This window comes from Podarcis muralis, chromosome 3 (assembly GCF_964188315.1).
Source record: "Podarcis muralis chromosome 3, rPodMur119.hap1.1, whole genome shotgun sequence".
Taxonomy (NCBI): Eukaryota; Metazoa; Chordata; class Lepidosauria; order Squamata; family Lacertidae; genus Podarcis; species Podarcis muralis.
In genome coordinates this window covers 10,446,544-10,467,813 of record NC_135657.1, presented here as the reverse complement: position 1 = coordinate 10,467,813, position 21,270 = coordinate 10,446,544, and the positions used below count along the sequence as shown (strand labels likewise).

The 21,270-nt window shown below is 44.3% G+C and overlaps 1 protein-coding gene across 3 annotated transcripts in view; it reads left to right on the top strand.

Moving 5' to 3' along the window:
- VRK2 (VRK serine/threonine kinase 2) overlaps nt 1-21,270 on the top strand; it is a 73,596-nt gene that overhangs the window by 36,062 nt on the left and 16,264 nt on the right. For all 3 annotated transcript variants that reach the window (XM_028725133.2, XM_077925424.1, XM_028725135.2), the window contains 2 exons: nt 6,614-6,734; nt 19,753-19,811. In XM_028725133.2, coding sequence (XP_028580966.2) covers nt 6,614-6,734; nt 19,753-19,811 — 180 coding nt within the window. The remainder of the gene's footprint in view (nt 1-6,613; nt 6,735-19,752; nt 19,812-21,270) is intronic.

Genomic DNA, 21,270 nt, shown 5'->3' with positions numbered 1-21,270 from the left:
CTGTGGAATATGCAGAAATGGCGAAAAAATAAGAAACCAATATAACAAACTTTTAATAAAAGGATGGAAAATGGTTTATTGAATATTTACAAATGAACTGTAAACAGATAAGAACACTGGCAGGATTATTGTAATAACCTGCAGTTTTATAAGAGTATGTATTATAAGAATATGTATTTAAAGTAGATTAATAAATGAGCAAATTAAGTTAATTTGGATATGCAGAAAATATGAAGAATAAATTTAAGGAGCTGCAGAAAGAGGAGGAAGGAAGTCAAGTTTTGAAATGTAAAAAATGATTGTAAAATTGTTGCAATGTATAAAGTTGAAAATCATAAAAAGAGACTAAAAGTAGAAAACAAAAGCATGCATTCTGAATGACCAGTCCCCATCAGAAACCATGGGGCTGGGTTTTGGACTAAGATTACTGATCATTTGTTAAATAAAGGGCATTTGATCAGTTTTTGAGGAACTCCAGGAACCTCTCCTGCAGTTTGAAAACCTTGGAGTACATATTTGTTGTATTTTTAGCTAATATTTAACCAAAAAAAACCACACGTCATTCCCAACTCCTGTCCCCTTTCCTCTGTATTATTCCTTTAGAAATAAACCTAGAGTGGTTTTGAGCACCCAAGAAGAATCTCTGTTGTTAAGACTGTCGCCAACATCAGGCTTCAGAAAACCATGAGTGGAGGAGGCTGCAGCTCAGGGCGGAAATCACATGAGGTCTTAAGTTCAGTTCTTGGCATCCAGGGTTAAAGAGTCCAGGGGGCAGATATTGGAAAGACCCCAGCTTGAGAGCATTGCAGAGTCTCTGCCAGTCATTGGGGACAGTAGTAGGTTAAATGGATCAAACGTTGTTGTTGTTTAGTCGTTTAGTCGTGTCCGACTCTTCGTGACCCCATGGACCAGAGCACGCCAGGCACTCCTGTCTTCCACCGCCTCCCGCAGTTTGATCAAACTTATGTTCGTAGCTTCAAGAACACTGTCCAACCATCTCGTCCTCTGTCGTCCCCTTCTCCTTGTGCCCTCCATCTTTCCCAACATCAGGGTCTTTTCCAGGGAGTCTTCTCTTCTCATGAGGTGGCCAAAGTATTGGAGCCTCAGCTTCAGGATCTGTCCTTCCAGGGAGCACTCAGAGCTGATTTCCTTAAGAATGGAGAGGTTTGATCTTCTTGCAGTCCATGGGACTCTCAAGAGTCTCCTCCAGCACCAGAATTCAAAAGCAGTCAGCCTTCTTTATGGTCCAGCTCTCACTTCCATGCATCACTACTGGGAAAACCATAGCTTTAACTATACAGACCTTTGTTGGCAAGGTGATGTCTCTGCTTTTTAAGATGCTGTCTAGGTTTGTCAGTTGTTATTTTAAAACCACCTTCCCCATGAAACTAGAACAATGGGGGTACTCCATGCTTTGGTGGTTGTGGGTTAAATCAAAATAAAAATGAGTGCTATTTCTATTAATTATGCAAATGAAGCATGTTTGCCCTTCGAGGCTTGCAGAAGAATAATTACTCAGGATAAGCAAATACACACAAAGAGTTATGTGTGGCACTGAAGACCCACACCATATCATCTCCTCCTGCCCACCTCCAAAAAAATCGCAGATCTGTTTTCTGAGATATCAGCAGGATATCAGCACACATTGAAACCTTTTATTTCCAGTATACCTGAAGGAGCGTCTCCGCCCCCATCATTCTGCCCAGACGCTGAGGTCCAGCTCCGAGGGCCTTCTGGCGGTTCCCTCATTGCGAGAAGCAAAGCTACAGGGAACCAGGCAGAGGGCCTTCTCGGTAGTGGCACCCACCCTGTGGAACACCCATCAGATGTCAAAGAAACAAACTATCTGACATTTTGAAGACATCTGAAGGCAGCCCTTCAGATGAAAATCAGGGAAAATTTTAATGTGTGACATTTTAATGTTTTTTTAATCTTTGTTGGAAGCCGCCCAGAGTGGCTGGGGAAACCCAGCCAGATGGGCGGGGTACAAATAATAAATTATTATTATTATTATTATTATTATTATTATTATTATTATTATTTCATAGCTTTTGGTACTGGAAGCCTTAAAGCTGAGATTTTCAAGATGTCAATGCTTTATTTTATTTACCAAGAGGTTTAAAACAAAACAAAACAAAACAAAACAAAACAAAATGTGATGCATAGAATCAACAAATTAAATCCCATATTACGCCTCTCTTAAAATGAGTGGTCAAAGTTAACCGGAGCGCAGCAATTAATAAAATGCAGATTGAAATGGAAACTTCTAAAAGTTTCCCCTTGAAAACTGAGGCTGCTGGGACCGTGCACATTTCCTGGCAACTGCAAGGCCACGTCCCCCTTTCCCATGACCAGATTCTGCGTTTGCAGGGAGGTCATCAAAGCGCTTGCGTTGTCACTCCCTAAAGTTCTGCTCCTTCCTAGGAAACCATTAGACTACTAAACCTTGGTGTCTTCAGTTCCCACAGCCATCGCCATCCCCCCACCCCAATACCTCTCAGCGCAGCTCTTGTTTCATTCTTCTAGAAATCATACATCGCAGACATGATTTGGCCACGGCTGTCAAACAAAAGAAAACTCTGCCCAGTAGTGACGATTCCGTAAAGCTTGCTATTCTCCTCTTAAGCTTCATCTGATTTTGCGTATGCATCGGCTATAAAATGTGCCAATTTATAGACATTTACTTAGCGTGTGCCATCTCCTCTTCCTGGACTGCTTCCACCCCACACAAATTTATTTTGCTTGGCTTAGAACGGTCACTGAAGAATTATGTCGTTAACGAGCAAAACAATTTTCAAATGCCTACCTTTTTTTTTTCTTCGTAGTTTTGGTTTGTCCACAGAGAAATTGAACTTAATCTGATTCTAAATGAGGGTTGGGTTTCTCCTTGGGAAAAATATAGGCCTGTAAAAGTGACGGATTATAGAGAGGAAGTGTTGGATTTTCCAGACATGAAATTATCAGAATTGTCACTTTGTTTATGACATCTTAAAAATGAAGCAACACAATCCTCAGTGAAATTTATCCTTTTTGAAATTGACAGGAAGCCCTCAGTAACACTGTCTCTGGATTTTTAACCAACCTTCCCCACCTAGTAACAGCATAATAATTTGCCAATATTTCTTTTAAAACAGTATAAATATTCTGCCCTCGTAATCTGATTTGAGGAGAAAAGCAGCGAAAAAGAAATATGTGCACCTTTGTGTAAAAAACTGCGTGGATTTTGATGTGGGGGTACAGATCAATGCATTATGAAATGATTTGCTTAGAAATTGTAACTTTTTGTTATTTACTTTTAAATGAGGACCAGGTGAGTTTTATTCAAGGAAGCAGGCTGACAAATAACACAAGGAGGCTGATAAAATGCCCTGCATTGTAACTTGCTATTTGGTACTCATTCAGCTTAGTTGTCTCAAGGCATCCTTAATAATTTCCTCTCGCCCTCTCATCTTTGGCAGTTTGCATACTTATTTATTTTGTGTGTGTGTGCTCGCTAATGCACACAAGGACTAGAGTGAATAAAAGAATGGTGACCCTCTTCCTCTCTGTCAGGGAACAGGGAGCACAGAAAACATGCCAGCTTCCCAAATGTCTCAAACGTGCAAGTTTTAAATACATTTAAAAACTGCAAAGCAAAATGCATCGTGGGGAATCTTAATTTTTATTTTTTTTTAAGATTTCAAAGCAGCTTGGATATAGGTACATTGTGTGCAGAAGTGGAGGAAAATTGTGTCTCTGGGGTCTTTTTCTCCTGAAGAAGAGTTGCAATAATTTAGCTACAGGATTTTAAATGGCTTAATGTTTCCTCCTGGCTTCATGTCAAATTGCATCTTCTGTTGAGGGTAGAGGAGGAATATTTGTATGTTGTGAGCCACCCTGAGATCTACGAAGGGTTGTATACAAATTTTAATAATAATAATGGCATAGAAAAATGGACTTTAAAGTTAATGGACTATGCGGGGCTGGTGAAACTGACAGAAAATTAAGAAACCAACATTACACACTATGGAATGGAAGCGCTTTTTGGGATATCTGGGGGGGGGGGGAATCAGATGAAATCACAAGCAGGATTTGAAATATGAGGAACGGAAGGGAAACGATAATATTTGAAATAAAAATATGTCTTGGGTGAAATGTTTATTAGAATCCATTTGTGAATGGGATGGGGTTAAGAATAGCATGGAGGGAAAGGCAGGAAGTTAAAGTTCAAAGACATTTGAAAGTTGGAATTCATATGTAAAGATTTTAAACTTTAATAAAAAACTGAAACACACACACACACGTGCGTAGGTGGGGGAAGAACTGGATCATTATAATTCTGACAACTTTCATCCAGAGGATTTAGCTGTCGTTCCTCTGGGAAAAGACAAAACAGGTACCAGAGCAGCATTTTTGGAGAAAGCGGAGTGAGAGTGATGAAGGAAGCAACATAATTGGTTTGTGGGGCAGGAAAAGCTCTCTCTCTCTCTCTCTCTCTCTCTCTCTCTCTCTCTCTGTGTGTGTGTGTGTGTGTGTGTGTGTGTGTGTGTTTGTCTGTGTGTGTGTGTAGGGAGGAGTGCTGCCTGAACTCGAATGGAAATATTTTGCCCTGCTGTGTTTTAATTACGGCGACTACGGCTCGAGAAACGACAACAGTATGGCAAGTGTTAAAAGACGAGGCCGGCTGGCTTTTATACAAGACGCGCCGAGCCTTTGGCTTTCGGACGCAGCCGAGGCTGGCGTAGGATGCAAACGACCCCCAGGGGGATAAAATGGCATCCAGCTAGATGGAAGGGCCTTTCATAATCCGATAGTCTAGCAGCAGTTAATATAGAGAGAACATGTTAAGAATTTATGTGCTTTCATCATATCAGAGAGAGGTGCGGGAGAGAGAAGAGGGGGATAACAGGGACGGTGGTCTCATAGAACTGGCCTTCCAAGAAGTCACCTCTTATAATTAAAAAGAGTGCTGAGGGGGTCTCTGTTGGAATTCCTGTAATGAAAGTTCATAATACAGAACCTGTTGGGTTAACAGCCGCATCCTCCGAGGGTCGTCATCAGTCTCTGGTACTCTCCTGCATCCCTCACTAAACACGAGCTCTCCTGTTCTTAGAGCAGGATGCAAATAGGTCGAGAAAGCACTGCACCGTCAAAACAACCGAAACTGAAATTTGCACTGAAATTCAGTGCAAATGCACAATTCTTAATAATGGATTTTGTCAAAGCATTTGTGGCTAGTTTTCTCTCCCCTAGCTCCCCCCTCCCTCTTTCTATTATATGGGTGCTTCCAGACTGTTGCTGTTTTTAGCTGGGATTAAGTTGCATCCTGGCAAATTCAGCTTTCACAATCGTAGTTTATTGAGAAGGCTTGCACAACAAGCCTCCTTCTCCCCTCCCCAAAGATCGGACCTTTTGCAAGAAGTGATGGGCGAATGCACCGGGAAGCAAAACTTGCTTGGGTGCAACATCAGTTTACCGCCCCTTGAAGAAATCGGGATGAATTTTTGTAAAATATCCAGTCATCTATTCTCCCTGGGTGAATGTTCAACAAACAGTATGCCTGAATGTGCCCTAAATCTAAGAGCAAGCTTCAAATATGCAGAATTCTCCTTTTGCTCCCGCAATCTTTGTTTGAGAATGAAGCTTAAAACGGCCATGGATGTCGGGATTATAATGTGTGCCTGACTCTTTTCTTCCATGCACATGACCTCTGCCCTTGGGAATAACCGTTCTGTCGTGCAATTTTCAGCTATCTGCCTGCAAATACGTGTTTCGGGTTTAATGTTGCTAGGAGAAAAAAGAGAGGGTGTGTGTGTGTGTGTTGCATGCATATGTTTAATTCAACTTGCCGCTTAGGCCAGCCGCAGTTGACTGTGCCCCTTCAAACTGTTCACGTCCGAGGCTTTGGAAACGAAAGCCAAGTTTGAATTTGGACAAGCAGTTTCGCTCGGAGAGCCAAGTGGGCTTTATGATTTCAGCCGATGCGAGGGAACTTCCCTGCGCATCTTGCCGGAGTTCGTCTGCCCACTAGAGCGCACTGTTGCCTTGCCTTCCACCCGCAGACGCCTCTTGCTCGCTGGAGCAGGGAAGGCCATCTCTGTTTAGTCTGCTCTCGAAGGGTCTCCACATGACCAGTGTGGACCCCATGGACTTCCCGAAACATGTGTTAGCAATTTAGCAGCAGACATTTATTTCTTTGTTTTACTGCCTGGCTCTTGGAGAAAGTGTCGGTGCTGGGTTATGGGCTGTCTGGAGCATGTCAGAGGCCACGGGGATCAAGTTCATGTGACAGGCCAAGCTAAAGGGAAGGATGGAGTCTGAGGAGGTGAGGAAACTGACCCTCTCTCTCTCTCCTCTCTCAGCAGCAACAAATCCTGGCCTGTCTGTGGGCCGCAGCCAAAATTTGGGGCCGTTCGGAGTTCGTGGGGCAGCTGAACAAACAGAACGCAATTCTGGTCTGTTGCTCTGCTGCATCGAACTTCAGATTCAAGTTACTGCCGTTTCCATTTCTCCTTTTCCCTCCCTCACAAAAAAGGGGGACCAACTGAACATCACCCCCCGTCTCTTTCCATCCCCACCTTTAAAAAGTGCTCTTTTACATTCCTTCTCTCCCTCCCTTTCTCTCTCCTTTCAGCTCCATCCAGACGAGGAGACCTTGAAATTCTTGGCTTCTGCATGCTCCAGTGGATGTGTGGGAATCTGCCCTGGGATCGGAATTTGAGGAACCCCGATGCTGTCCGGGATGCAAAAGCAAAGTAAAAACAGAAGCATGATTTATTTAATACGTATTTGGGGGTGTTCTCAACTCCCTCCAAAGCTCAGGGCAGGTTATGTTGGTGAAATGGTTGCATCTGTAAAATGGGGAGGGAAGGATCGCAGGGGTGTTTGCTTTGTGTGCAGAAGGTTCTGGGTTCGAATGCTGGCAACTCCAGGTAAGGGAACGTCCCCTGTCTGAAACCCTGGAGGAGAGCTGTTGCCATTCAGTGCAGACAACATTGAGGTACCTGCTCCAGTGTTCCTAACTTAAAGAGATAGGTATTTCCTTCAACAATTCCACAAGTCCTAATCTCAGGGTTGCGGGTTCGAAACCCACATTGGGCAGAAAGATTCTGGCATTGCAGGGGTTGGACTGGATGACCCTTGTGGTCCCTTTACAACTCTACAATTCTGCAAAATAGCTCTCAAATGGTTAGGAAACCAGAGAACAGTGCTGGCCGCATTGGGTGTGCATTTCTGGAGAGTGGGGTGCGCATTCTCCCATTGCTAGATTTCCAGAAGACAGATATAAGTGCACTTCATGTTAACGAACGCTCCCTCCCCATATTGCTAAACATGCATTATCTGGAGTAACTCTTAATGTGATTTTGACTCATTTAACTTTCAAGGAACCATGCTTAGGACTGCAACCTCATTTAATTTCCAGTGTATGATTCAGTATATGAAAAGAGCCTTTTCTTCACATAACCACAGAGGTCTAGGAATGGGGAGCAGCTGCGGGGGGTGGGGTCGGGGTTAAGGTATATTCCTTATTGCAGGGTGAGAAGAGTCACCCCTCTCTTGCATTATCTATTCCAGTGGACAGCTGACAGTCTAAATGAGTTTATGATCAGAGAGCTGCCCAGCATAGGCCATTGCATGAGCCCTTATAGTGGCCATTGCATGAGCCCTTATAGTCTTCGTAGAGAAAGGACACAAATCACCTATAGCTGTTGCTGCACCACTGAGTGGGACGCGGGTGCTGCTGTGGGTTAAACCACAGAGCCTAGGGCTTGCCTATCAGAAGGTCGGCAGTTTGAATCCCCACCACAGGGTGAGCTCCTGTTGCTCGGTCCCTGCTCCTGCCAACCTAGCAGTTCGAGAGCACGTCAAAGTGCAAGTAGATAAATAGGTACCACTCCGGCGGGAAGGTAAATGGCGTTTCTGTGCACTGCTCTGGTTCGCCAGAAGCAGCTTAGTCATGCTGGCCACATGACCCGGAAGCTGTATGCCGGCTCCCTCGGCCAGTAAAGTGAGATGAGTGCCACAACCCCAGAGTCAGTCACGACTGGACCTTTACCTTTACCTTTACCTTTACCACCACTGGGCGGATATGGGCCAGTCTGTCCTTAGTCTTGCTCTGGCTGTCAGGCAGATGACAGTGATTTGTTATCAGTCATTGAGGAGGAATCCATAACTCTGTTAGGATTCTTGCCCCGTGTTTGCAGTCATGGGATTGTTGTCTATCACATGACAGTGTATGTTTTCATTCCACAGTGTGGGAAGTGACGGAGACAGGATGTTTTGTACTACTGCGTTCCGGAATGTGGGACTATTGTCCTTTGTTTCTTTCTCTTTGCTGTCTGATGAGAAAGAGGAAGGAGCTAAGGCAGAATACTCCCAGTGCATTATATGTAAATAAAAGTAGATTAGCCAAAATGCTGTGCTACTGAGTTCTGTTACACGAACTGCAAATACTCTGCAGGATCCCTAAGTGTGCTAATGCCTTTTGGTATCAGTCGCTGTAGGACGATCCTAGCAAACTCAGCATGCATGAAGCTGCAGGTTCAATTTCCAGCAGCTCCCTTCCTGCAACAACATGCATCCCATTCTGGATCAGGCCCATCTAGTCCAGCATCCTGTTCTCAAAGTGGCCAAACAGATGTTTCAGTGGGAAGCCTGCTATCAGGATCTGATCACAGCAGCACCCCTCCTTACTTGTAATACTGCTTTCAAAAAATAATTGGTCCTCTTTTCTATGTCTTTACTGATCCTTGTTTATATTTGTGAGACGTCTTGAGTCCCATCGGGGAAAAAGGTGGGGTATAAATACGTAATAAGAATAAAAATCTGGTTGGCCACTGTGAGAACAGGCTCCTGGGCTAGTTGCTAACGTTCTTAATTTCCAGCAATGCCCTTGCAAAAATGTGTATGTTAGGCAAAATTGCATTCAGAACGAAAGGGGAACCTATGGGTACATGTGGTGGTCTTGCAAACTTGTGTGCAAATTTTGGGAAGGCGTCATGAAGGAAATTTCTGAAATAATAGGCGCAGTGGTGCCTTTAAACCCCAAATTGCTTTTTTAAAATCCAACTTTGATGAGTCAAATATGGATTTAATTATGTAAACCACTTACAGTCGTTGCTAATAGTAGCTGCTCGCGTGACCATATCACAGGGCTGGAAGGATTTCTCAGGGCTTTTTATTATTATTTTTACTTTATTGAACCAAATATTTAATGTTTATTCTCATTACTGAAAAATTGACTTATAAATTAAGAGTATCTTGAGGTGCAGATAAAGCTATGGATTTCGCCTCTGTTTGGTAGCTGTTTCTAACTTATATGACAGGCCAATCATGGGGATGGCAAGTTCCAATGAAATATGACACTTTTTTGATATTCATAACATTTGCTTTGTATTTTTCTTTATCAGGTTGGTTTCTGTTGTAACATCTAAATCACTGTAATCTCTTGAGAATGTACTTTGTTTTATGAAGTATTGACTCTGTACCCTGGTGTGTGAGTGTGGGTGTGTGTTGTACTGTTTATCTTACTCTTTATTTATTTATGTTACTTCATAATTCTTACAAGGTTGCTATTTTAACTATTATGAAGTTAAAATAGCAGACTGGCCCGTACGGGCAGGGGTACCTTTACCTTTACCTAAAAAGTCTAGATTTTTTTAAAAAATGCATATTGGGAGAAATGCTGCCAAATTTTGGTTAGGACTATTTTAATAATAATAATGATGATGATGATGCAGAAATGTCAGAAACTTGAATTTAAAATTGAAAAAAAAAAACAACCCAGAGGAACTGAAACTGACAAATTTGTCAGTCTCTTCCAGCTTATTTTTAAAAAAATCCTTTTTAAACGCTTGTTTTTAAAAAATGTAAAAATCAGGTGCAAGGTTAGAGCTGCAGAACTAGCACCATTGAATTATGCAGTGCAAGGCTGGGCTCTGCCCATGGTTGATTTCTACATCTGCCCTCACATTTGGCATTTGCTGAATTGACATCATTCTTCCTGAGAGTCTTTCTTTCAGACAGAATTTGATCGAGGTGTACAAATTGCCTATATAAACCCCACTCTTTTCTCCATCCCTAGCTGGCTGGCTGGGTCGCATGTTGAATCATAGAATCATAGAATCATAGAATCATAGAATCATAGAGTTGGAAGAGACCACAAGGGCCATCGAGTCCAACCCCCTGCCAAGCAGGAAACACCATCAGAGCACTCCTGACATATGGTTGTCAAGCCTCTGCTTAAAGACCTCCAAAGAAGGAGACTCCACCACACTCCTTGGCAGCAAATTCCACTGTCGAACAGCTCTTACTGTCAGGAAGTTCTTCCTAATGTTTAGGTGGAATCTTCTTTCTTGTAGTTTGGATCCATTGCTCCGTGTCCGCTTCTCTGGAGCAGCAGAAAACAGCCTTTCTCCCTCCTCTATGTGACATCCTTTTATATATTTGAACATGGCTATCATATCACCCCTTAACCTCCTCTTCTCCAGGCTAAACATGCCCAGCTCCCTTAGCCGCTTTCACAACAGCCCTGCAAAGATGAACAGGCTATTTATGTCCCAGTGTAATCTAAGCCATCTGTTCATAGCGGAATGAGGATTCGAACCCAGGTTTGCCTAGTCCCAACATGCTGTGCAGTGTATCACAGTGACAGGCCGGCTTGATTTGATGAAATTTGATCTTGCCTGCCCAATTCTGGCTCGCTTTTTTTTTTTTGGTGTGGGATTTTGGCTACTTTGCTGCCAAAAGTCGGGTTTATTTTTAAGCGTGGAATTACATACAGCCCTGAGTATGATCTTTAAGGAGGAGGAACTGGGCAAAGCAAAGAGAAGTCTCTGTGAAATTTGCCTCTTTCTCTCTGTGTCTCTCATATTTCCTATATGGCTATGATTTCAGCCTGTATATGTACCAGCCCAGGTCATTTTAAGGGTTAAGAATCAAGGGGACCTTGTTGCCTAAAAGCAATGTTTAAAATCTGTCCGTAAACTAAACTTTGGAACAAAGTATTATCTCTGCTCCACCACCGAGCAAATCACATTAAAAGTTGTTGTGGCTGAAAGCAGAAGAAAGGTAGCTCACTTGTTCCATTGGCTCAAAGGGCATAGCTAGGTAGTTATAAAAATATGTACTGCTGTTCGTAGAAAAATCTCCAAGCAGTTTGCAACAAATTATGCATAAAACCGCACAGTAAAACCATATAAAAAGTTAGAAATCAGCTAACTGTTGCAGAAAGGTGTGTTCCTAATTGCCTGCAGAATAGAGTAGAAAAGTTTCCAGCAAGCATTTAAAAGCAGAGACGGAAAGTGGCTATTGAATCACTGTTGGCAGAGCATCCCATAATTCTGGGTCAATAACTGGGGGGTTAGATTCTTATTGTCAGAGGAACCTCGCCAACCTGGGGAACGGCCAGCAACACTCCTGCAGATGATCCCAGGGATCAAGTGCGGATATAAAGGCCATGAATATTTCTGCAGCTTGATCAGGACCATGGACTAGCAGTTAAATTGCATGAAATTAAGGAAGATCAAACCTCTCCATTCTTAAGGAAATCAGCCCTGAGTGCTCCCTGGAAGGACAGATCCTGAAGCTGAGGCTCCAATACTTTGGCCACCTCATGAGAAGAGAAGACTCCCTGGAAAAGACCCTGATGTTGGGAAAGATGGAGGCCACAAGGAGAAGGGGACGACAGAGGACGAGATGGTTGGACATTGTTCTCGAAGCTACCAGCATGAGTGTTGCTGAACTACAGCTCCCAGCATCCCTTGTGCTGTCTAACGCGCATGGGAGTTGGAGTCCCAACAATGTCCAGAGAGCCACAGCCTACCCACACAAATGTATGCTTAGTTTGGTAACTTTCCTGCAGTCATTTAATGTTCTAAATCATGGACAGACAAACTAAGGCCCAGGGGCCGGATCTGGCCCAATCGCCTTCTAAATCCAGCCTGAGGACGGTCCAGGAATCAGCATGTTTTTACATGAGTAGAATGTGCCCTTTTTTTAAAAAAATGGATCTTTGGGTTATTTGTGGGGCCTGCCATGTCTGCTTTTATTTAAAATGCATCTCTGGGTTGTTTGTGGGGCATTGGAATTTGTTCATTGTTATTTTTTTCAAAATATAGTCTAGCCCCCCACAAGGTCTGAGGGACAATGGACTGGCCCCCTGCTGAAAAAGTTTGCTGTCCCCTGCTCTAAAGTGTGTGCATTTAAGCAGTGTCAGAATTGCAGTTGGCTAGCCACAGTTCGTGAAGCTGAGGCTCCAATACTTTGGCCAGCTCTTGAGAAGAGAAGACACCCTGGAAAAGACCCTGATGTTAGGAAAGATGGAGGCCACAAGGAGAAGGGGACGACAGAGGACGAGATGGCTGGACAGTGTTCTTGAAGCTACCAGCATGAGTTTGACCAAACTGCGGGAGGCAGTGGAAGACAGGAGTGCCTGGCGTGCTCTGGTCCATGGGTTCACGAAGAGTCGGACACGACTAAACGACTAAAAACAACAACAGCCACAGTTCATGATTTCCAAATAAAAAAATAAAGCATATCTCTCTGTGCCTAGATGGAGGCAATATTTGGGTAAGGCTGCCTCTTACATTGCTAAGCTCAATGACAGGGGAATGCCAGCCAGTTCCACTTAAGTCACCTCTTCCGTCACAGTGACTTGAGTTTGCTGACCCCTGTTGTAAATGCTGTTGCTTCCTTCTGCCCCCTGTACGAATTATAGAGTTGGATTCGAGTCCTACCCTCCAGAGCAGGAGAAAACAAGCTTGTTCTCTCTTCCATATGGCAGTCCTTTGGATATTTGAAGAAGATTTTATTGGGTGTTTCCCCCCCTCATCTCTTCTGTGTGCTTTCAGGAAAGCATTTCGTGAATGTAGGGAGGGGGAAGAAAACACAAACATTTAGCATTTCCCTTTTCCCCCTCGCCCTTTTCCTCCTCCACCCAGCATGCGTACTGTAATTAGCCCTGGTTAAATGCACTGCCTGTTGTCGCTCTTTTGCTCTTACTGGTGGGACTTGAGGAAGCTAATTGCTTGTGGCCCCACATAGCCGTTCGCTCGGCACACCGGCAACGCCGCGATGGAGGTGCTGCGAGTGGCGGAGGCAGCAAACTTTTAAGTAGGGCAAGTCACAACAGAGGTACACAATGGGGATAGCTGATCTGCAGAAATCAATCTGTGCATTCAGTTTGGCACTGGCTCTCTGCAGAGAGAGGGGGTGGGGGAGAGCGGGGGGAGCCTGCAGGCTGCAGATAATACAGATTGCATCTGTAAATGTTGACTTTGTACAGTATTGTTTAATATATATATTATTTCCCACCCCCCTCCTTTAGAACTTCTGATCATTAGAGTCCCTCGCAGACCACCCCTAGCGCCATTCAGCATCCGATCAATGTAATCCATCAAGCTTCTTTCTTAATTCTCCAGCCAAGGATTAACCCCTTGGAGGGATGATACTTCCTTCCCCCCCCCCCCAAGACTCCGAACTAAATCCATGTGCACTATTGTGTGTGCGCGTTGCACTTCTTTTAATTTTTAAGAATGGGGTGGCTGAAGGAAGGGTTGAAGCTCAGTGGCAGAGCCCAAGATTTTATCAATAGTGAATCATAGAGTTGGAAGGGACCCTCAGGAAAAGCTAGTCCAACCCCCTGCAATGCAGAAATATGCAGCTGATCGAACCTGCAACCTTGGCGTTATCAGCATCACGCTCTAACCAACTGAGCTATGCCCACAAGCAATGATGTCATTATAGAATTTCAGGCAACTGGACTGGGAAGATCCTCTGTCAAAGGCAGGGGTAGCAAATGCTGTGTCTTAAGCATATGCCCCAAAGTTTTTAGGAAAGGTTCCCCAGAGTTGTTCGGCGCCGGGGGGGGGGGGGGCAACCAACGCAAGCAGCGGAGGAGCCCAGCGCAACAAACCAGCCCAAAGCGCCGGCGTCTGAGCAAAGCTGGGCGCCTCGTGGTGTAAGCTGCATAATAATAATAATTTATTATTTGTACCCCGCCCATCTGGCTGGGTTTCCCCAGCCACTCTGGGTGGCTTCCAACAAAGATTAAAAATACATTAAAACGTCACACATTAAAAACTTCCCAGAACAGGGCTGCCTTCAGATGTCTTCTGAATGTCAGGTAGTTGTTTATCTCTTTGACATCTGATGGGAGTGCGTTCCACAGGGCAGGAGCCACTACCAAGAAGGCCCTCTGCCTGGTTCCCTGTAGCTTTGCTTCTCACAATGAGGGAACTGCCAGAAGGCCCTCGGCGCTGGACCTCAGTGTCCGGGCAGAACGATGGGGGTGGAGACGCTCCTTCAGGTATACTGGGCCGAGGCCGTTTAGGGCTTTAAAGGTCAACACCAACACTTTGCATTGTGCTCAGAAGTATACTGTGTGGGCCTCCCCACAGACGGGCCTCTCCATGGCCCCACGCCAATCCCAGATGCGCAGGAGGGCGGAGCTGGCAGGCCGCCTCAGCGCTCGCTAGCTCACTCGCCCCCAAACTCACAGCGCAGAGCTTCCCGCAGCAGAAGAGCCCGCCACAGCACTCTGACCGATGGGCTGGCTCTTCACTAGACTCAACTCTCAGGCCCTGGACTCTTGGCCTGGCGCCCCTGAGAGCCCGGCGCCCAGGTGCTCCGCACTCCAGCACCTATGGGTAAGACGGCCCTGCCTCCAGGTGTTGCCCATCTCCTAGCTCCCGTCAGCCCCAACCAGCTTGCCCAGTGGTCAAGGATGATGGGAACTGGAGGGCACCACATTCTTAACCCCCGGTTTGGCAAAATGCTGCTCATCAGTCAACAGAACTAAGCTGAAATCCCCCACTGGGCAGCATCAGTGTGAGGGAGTGTCGTGTACGTTGGCTGACCTCACCAGTGAAACACACTTTCTACGTTGCTGCTTGAGTTGAATATCGTTGTGGCTCTTTAGATGCCGATGTGCACAGCTTTGTATTCTATGACAAGGGGCTAAACTTTAAAGCAGAGCATGTGCTCTTGCTTTTCGTGAAGCATCCTGGACTTGGTTATCATTTTTTCCAACCTAAAGCAGTGCTTCCAAACCCGTTTAGTATGGTGTGGAGCAAACAGATAGAGGTTTATTTCTCCCACTCTTACAATCTGGGGGGAAAAAACACATCCTATGCAAATTAGGACCATTTGAATAACATAATTTGCCTCTGAGATTTTTAAGTTTACATCGGAACATCTTCTGATGCCCTAGAGGGTGATCTAATTTACCATGTTTCTTTTACTTGCATTTAGTAAGCAAACTGCCAGGCTTGTCTAATGCGGTATTTGATATTGGCCTCCGTTCGTTGTTACGAATGAATTTACGAAACAGGAGGAAAACTGGAAAAGAAAGATCTGGGGAAATCTCCATGCAGGTTTGCTTACCCCACATCACTCCTCATGTTTCTAGAACCCAGAGCCATCCGATTGCGCTAAATTCAGGACAAAGGAAGTTCTGTTCCACACAGCAGATAGTTAAATTGGAATTGGCTGCCACAAGATGCAGTAATGTCCACTAACTTGGAGGATGAAGCTGTCAAAGGCTTCTGGCTGCAGTGGTTGTGTTCTACCTCCACCGAATGCTTCTTGCTTGAAATTGGGAGACTTATTTTGTGCTCAGGTCCTGCTTCCAAACTTTCCATAGGCGTCTCGTTGGCTGCTGTGAGAACAGAATGCCGGATTCGATGGTCGAAGGTCCTTTGCTCTGATCCAGCAAAGGTCTTTTTAATGTTCGGTTTCAGTTCAGTACAGCGATGATAAAAAGCTCCGCAGAGCCTCATCAACCATTTTGTCCAAGACTGCACGGAGTTTGGTCTCAGGCTTACAAAGACCCAGCGTCCTGGGTCAGAACATCACCTGCACTCCACACATCAGCATTAGTGACCACACGCTTAAAGTGGGAGACGAATTTGTCTGCCTGGCTTCCACCATAACCAGCAATGTCTCCATTGATGTAGTGCTGGACAAGCGTATTGGCAAAGCAGCTACGGCAATGGCTTACCTCTCCAAAAGGGCATGGGAGAATGTGATGCTCACCATCAAAGACATAAATTTCTGCTGGAAGCTGCCCAGAGTGGCTGGGGGAAAAGCAGCCAGATGACCAGGGCATTGTTGTTGTTGTTGTTGTTGTTGTTGTTGTTGTTGTTGTTGTTGTTGTTGTATTGTTTAGGTAACTCTGATCCCATAATTCCCAAGATTTCAGCTTCAGCTTCTTTTTCTTCTTCTTTACAAATTTTAACTTCTTTTTCAATTCATTATATATCATTTCCCAGTAATCTTTAACCTTATTACAAGACCACTACATATGGAAAAAGATACCTTCTTTCCCTTTGCATTTCCAGCACATAATTCGATTTTGATTTATACATTTGCCAATCTACTTGGTGCTTGATACCATCTGTATAACATTTTCCTATAGTTTTCTCTTAAATCAGAACATGCTGTAAATTTTATGTCTGTGTTCCACAGTCTTTCCCATGCCTCCATCCAACACCTTGACTTTACCCCCGAAGGCACACTGTTCCAATGTCTCCCAAGGCAGATTGCTTCCAACTCCAAAGCATTTTGGTCAACCAATGTTCCTATCACCCACACCACATATGGAAAGGCATAAGACTCTTGTATTTATCACACTTTAGGACAGCCTTCCCCAACCTCGTGCCCTGCAGATATTTTGGACTACAGGTTCCGTCTGCCTCAACTGCCATAGCCATCAACAAACAAACAAACCTGATCTGGTTTTCATGCTTACTCAAATCTGCTCTCACTATAAGGTGTGAAATCTGTCATAGCCTTCTTGGCAAGCAGATGGGATGATTTAGGGCTAGGCTCTCGCCTCTCTTTTCTGTTGCTCCCTCTTCTCTCTGTGCAGAATCCAGACTACACACTGGGAGTAGAAAGTCAGGACAGGGGTGTCTGCTGCACGAACCAGTAAAGGTAAAGGGTGTGAGATTTTGACCAGCTTCGGCCCATCTGAAGCTGATACAGGCTCGTCTTATCTTGAGCCCACGCAGAGCAGTCCACACAGCAGAAGGACAAGCAGTATGTGCCACATTCTTAACTTTATTTCCACTCTATGCTGAGAGAATACAAACATGCATCTTGCCTCTGTGAGAGCAGAGAAGCAACCGTCTCTCTAACAAAGAAACCGAGAGCACAGTGAAAAACAGGAAACAAGTGTACGTCACATCCAGTCTCCCATTCCCGTGGGAATCCAACAGTAACGCTGACTGTGGAATGCAAAACAATGTCTTGTGGCTGCAGTTGCTGCTCAGTGAGGGAAATAGAAACCAACAAAGGGACCCCTGACCATTAGGTCCAGTCGTGGCCGACTCTGGGGTTGCCACGCTCATCTCGCTTTATTGGCCGAGGGAGCCGGCGTACAGCTTCCGGGTCATGTGGCCAGCATGACGAAGCCGCTTCTGGCGAACTAGAGCAGCACACGGAAACGCCATTTACCTTCCCACCTATTTATCTACTTGCACTTTTGACGTGCTTTCGAACTGCTAGGTTGGCAGGAGCAGGGACCGAACAACGGGAGCTCACCCTGTCACATGGATTCGAACAGCGACCTTCTGATCGGCAAGTCCTAGGCTCTGTGGTTTAACCTACAGTGCCACCCGCGTCCTTACACGAACCAGTATCAAGTGCTAAAATGTCCCCTCTCTCCATTTTGCTCTCTGGCTGACTGATAAGGCCAGTAAGGAATGAAAGATGATTTAGGATTCTGAAATTTCCATAGTGGGAACACACACACACACACACACACACACACACACACACACACACATAGTGTCCACAAAATATACATGATGGAGCATTGGCTCCCATGGCGACTTGACATTTCTGTAAACTTGTGCAGACAATCAGTAGACAAGTTGGAAAGCAAATTTTAGGAGATCCATCTTCTGAGTTTTTGAGTCCCTACGGAATGTCTTACTAAAAAGTGAAGACCGCTTGGACTTCCTAGCAAAAAATGGAACCTGCTATTGGCCCACCATCTCTTTCTTTAAAGTTTTATTTTTAATCTTTTTTTTTTATTAAAGTTCCCCAAAAAATGGCTATATAGGTGTGTTTTTTAGAAGCTAAAATCATCATATGAACATAGGATGGGAAAAGTAATTATTTAATGTACTCATTTAGGCAATTTATATGGCGCTTAAAATCTCTTAAGTGGTTTATGGGCATTGTAAAGCTTTGCAAATAAAGATCAAATTGCAGCAAGTGCAATGAAATGTTATAAATAAAAAACAAGATGCAGTAAACACATTATTAAAACAATCCAGCGTTTAAAACATTCCTTTGCAATTAGGGAAGGTGGGATGACTGTTCCTATATCGTTTCAAGGGCAATGGTAGCTCTGAAAACATGCTTTAAACACACACCTGTGAGTTCCAGTCAATTCCTCCCTCCTGGAGATGTGTTTTTGTGCTTGTGTATGTCCTTCAGATGTTAAAAGACGCTGTCAGGTTCTGTTCAAAATGTGGGCACCAACATTTGTTGCAACCCTCCTAGACTCTTGGTGCTAACTGCAAAAAAAGCATGCACAACTCTCTTTAGAAGTCTATTCGCTCACTGCCCAAGCTTAATTCGGTGCTGCTTTAGAACTATAATTATTATTATTATTGCTATTAACTTATCCATCTGTTGCCATTTTGCGTTCAGAATCTACTTTTGAGCAACAAGCACCAGCCTGGTGAACCGTGCTGAACTTTAGACGACCATTAATCTGTGGACTTGGGAGTAAAGAAAGCAAATTTATCTCGGGGCGGTGTGTGTTTGTGAGGGGATTCCTTTATTCCATTACCCTGCAAAACATTTGGCAAGAGCTCTGGAAAGCGAAGACATTTCCTTGGCCGTAATTCTGCTCAGGCTATAGTGGTGCTTATAGTCACACGATGCAAAGGGGGTTAACGCAGTGGGTAGAGAGAGTCATGGATTGATTGGCTGGCCGACAGGTCTCCTGAATTTCCGCAGTCTCCAGCTTTCAAGAGGAGGCTGATCTGCTTTGCCTCCCCATCTCATCCGAGAGCCAGTGTGGTGTAGTGGTTAAGAGCGGTAGTCTTGTAATCTGGGGAACCGGGTTCGATTCCCCGCTCCTCCACATGCAGCTGCTGGGTGACCTTGGGCCAGTCACACTTCTCTGAAGTCTCTCAGCCTCACTCACCTCACAGAGTGTTTGTTGTGGGGGAGGAAGGGAAAGGAGAATATTAGCCGCTTTGAGACTCCTTAAAGGGAGTGAAAGGCGGGATATCAAATCCAAACTCTTCTTCTTCTTCTCATCCCTGACAACCTTTAGATTTTGCCGCCTTCTGATCTAACATTCTATGCCTCCTCACTTTTTATTTATTTATTATTATTTTTATTCAATTTCCAATATAAAATTTAAACATACATTTTCAATCTTATCTCAAATACAAATTTTGACTTCCTTCAACTCATCCGCAAATCTTCCGTTATCAAATCTTCTATCCGCAATTCTAAATTTAACATTGTCTTTTGTTTTAAATAAACTTACTCCCTTGTTCCCTTTTTTACAGTGTTTCTAATATTATTTCTTCACAAAGCTTCCTGTAAAACCACAAACGTTGTTTGCTCATCACATATGCTTTTCATATAATCCACAAATTTACTCCAGTCCTTGGTAAACTTGTGCTCTCGTTGGTTTCGGACACTTCCTGTTAATTTATCCATTTCTGCGTAGTCCATTAATTTCATTCTCCATTCTTCTATCGATGGTAATTCTTCCTGCTCTATGCCTCCTCAATTTTTCAGGCTCCTGGACGAACTCCCAGATTCAGTGACAAGATGGGCTCCCACAGGAACAGACTGCAGTAAGTTGAGCCAACTGACCAACGTTCCCATTCAGAAATCAACCTTTGAAACCTGTTATGGTTTGGAATGCCAGAAAGATTGCCACCTTCCAGACCAGGGGTGCACAAGCTGTAGCCCTCCTGATGTTTCTGGACTACAACTCCCATCATTCCTGATCTTTGGCTGGGGCTGATGGGAGTTGTAGTCCAGAAACATCTGATGGTTCCAAAGGAACCTGTTTCAATTCAAAACTACTCAAATTTAGCAGCAACAGCAGCAATTTCTTTGGCTCACATCAGAAGCATCTCTGACTTGGAACAGGGAAGGAAAGGTGTAGTCAACAGAGAATACAAGGATATTGTAGGCATCTGAGTGAAGTTTTGCATGGCAGCACATTGCAAATTGTGAACATTTGTTTTCTTTACGCCTAACTACCTTGGCTGTGACCAGGACTTCTCTAGGCTAGGCTAATATTCTAGATAAAAGGGCACTGTCTATGGACATCCAGTGAAGTTGAATGTTGGAAGATTCAGGATATATTATTATTAATTAAATTCATCAAAAAATCACAGGGTGGTCTACAATATGAAAAACTCAAAAATGCACAATAAACAAAAACAATATCCCCCTTTCGGTTTAAAAGGTTGTTAACAGAGAACAACTTAAGGTCTATGTACAGAGGTTGCAACTGGGTTGAACCACAGGTACTACAGGTTACATGGAAAGGGGGAGGATGTTAGGATATAGTTCCATTCCACCTTAAAAGGGTCAGGAATGACTGTTGTGTATCACATTTCTGGGAGAAGAGGAATGCTTTTGCAACAAAGGACACCCCAGGGAGACGACTGTTGAGTTCAGATTCTGCTTGCAGGTTCCAACAGACATCTGTTTGGCCCCTGGGAGAACAGAATGCGTGACTAGATGCTCCATTGGCCTGCTTCTGTTTTGTTAGGATCTTATGCTCGCAAGTGCTCTGTGTCTACCCCGAATGCTGCCTGCTTCCTTCTCTGATTTTTGTTTGAGCTACATTACTGGCACAAGTCTGAAAATGAATTCATGATGCATGCGTGTGTTACTTGAGCTTATGAAACCTAGATTGCGCTCCTAGGTCCTTTGCATATCGCACATACCTCGCACCGACTCTTCTGCACTCAACAGAAAGATTAACACTACAGTCCTGTACTCAGCGTTGTATAGCTTTATTACCCAGCTAGGGATTTGGTTTTTGAAACTGTTACAACTGCTTAAAAGCAGCAGCAGTAGTACTTTTCTACTCCGAAGTAAGTCCATTAAGGTCATTGTGCTTAGTCCCAAGAAGCTTCTGGCATTACAGCCTAATCAGCTTCCTGTATTTTGGTTTGCGTTGCCAAGTTCAAATGTTAACACTAAGGTTTCACAATTGCCGGCCACCTTTCTAGCTGGTCACGCAAGTGCAGTTGGGCATGGCCATCACAGAGCTGGTGACCTCCAAGTCATTTA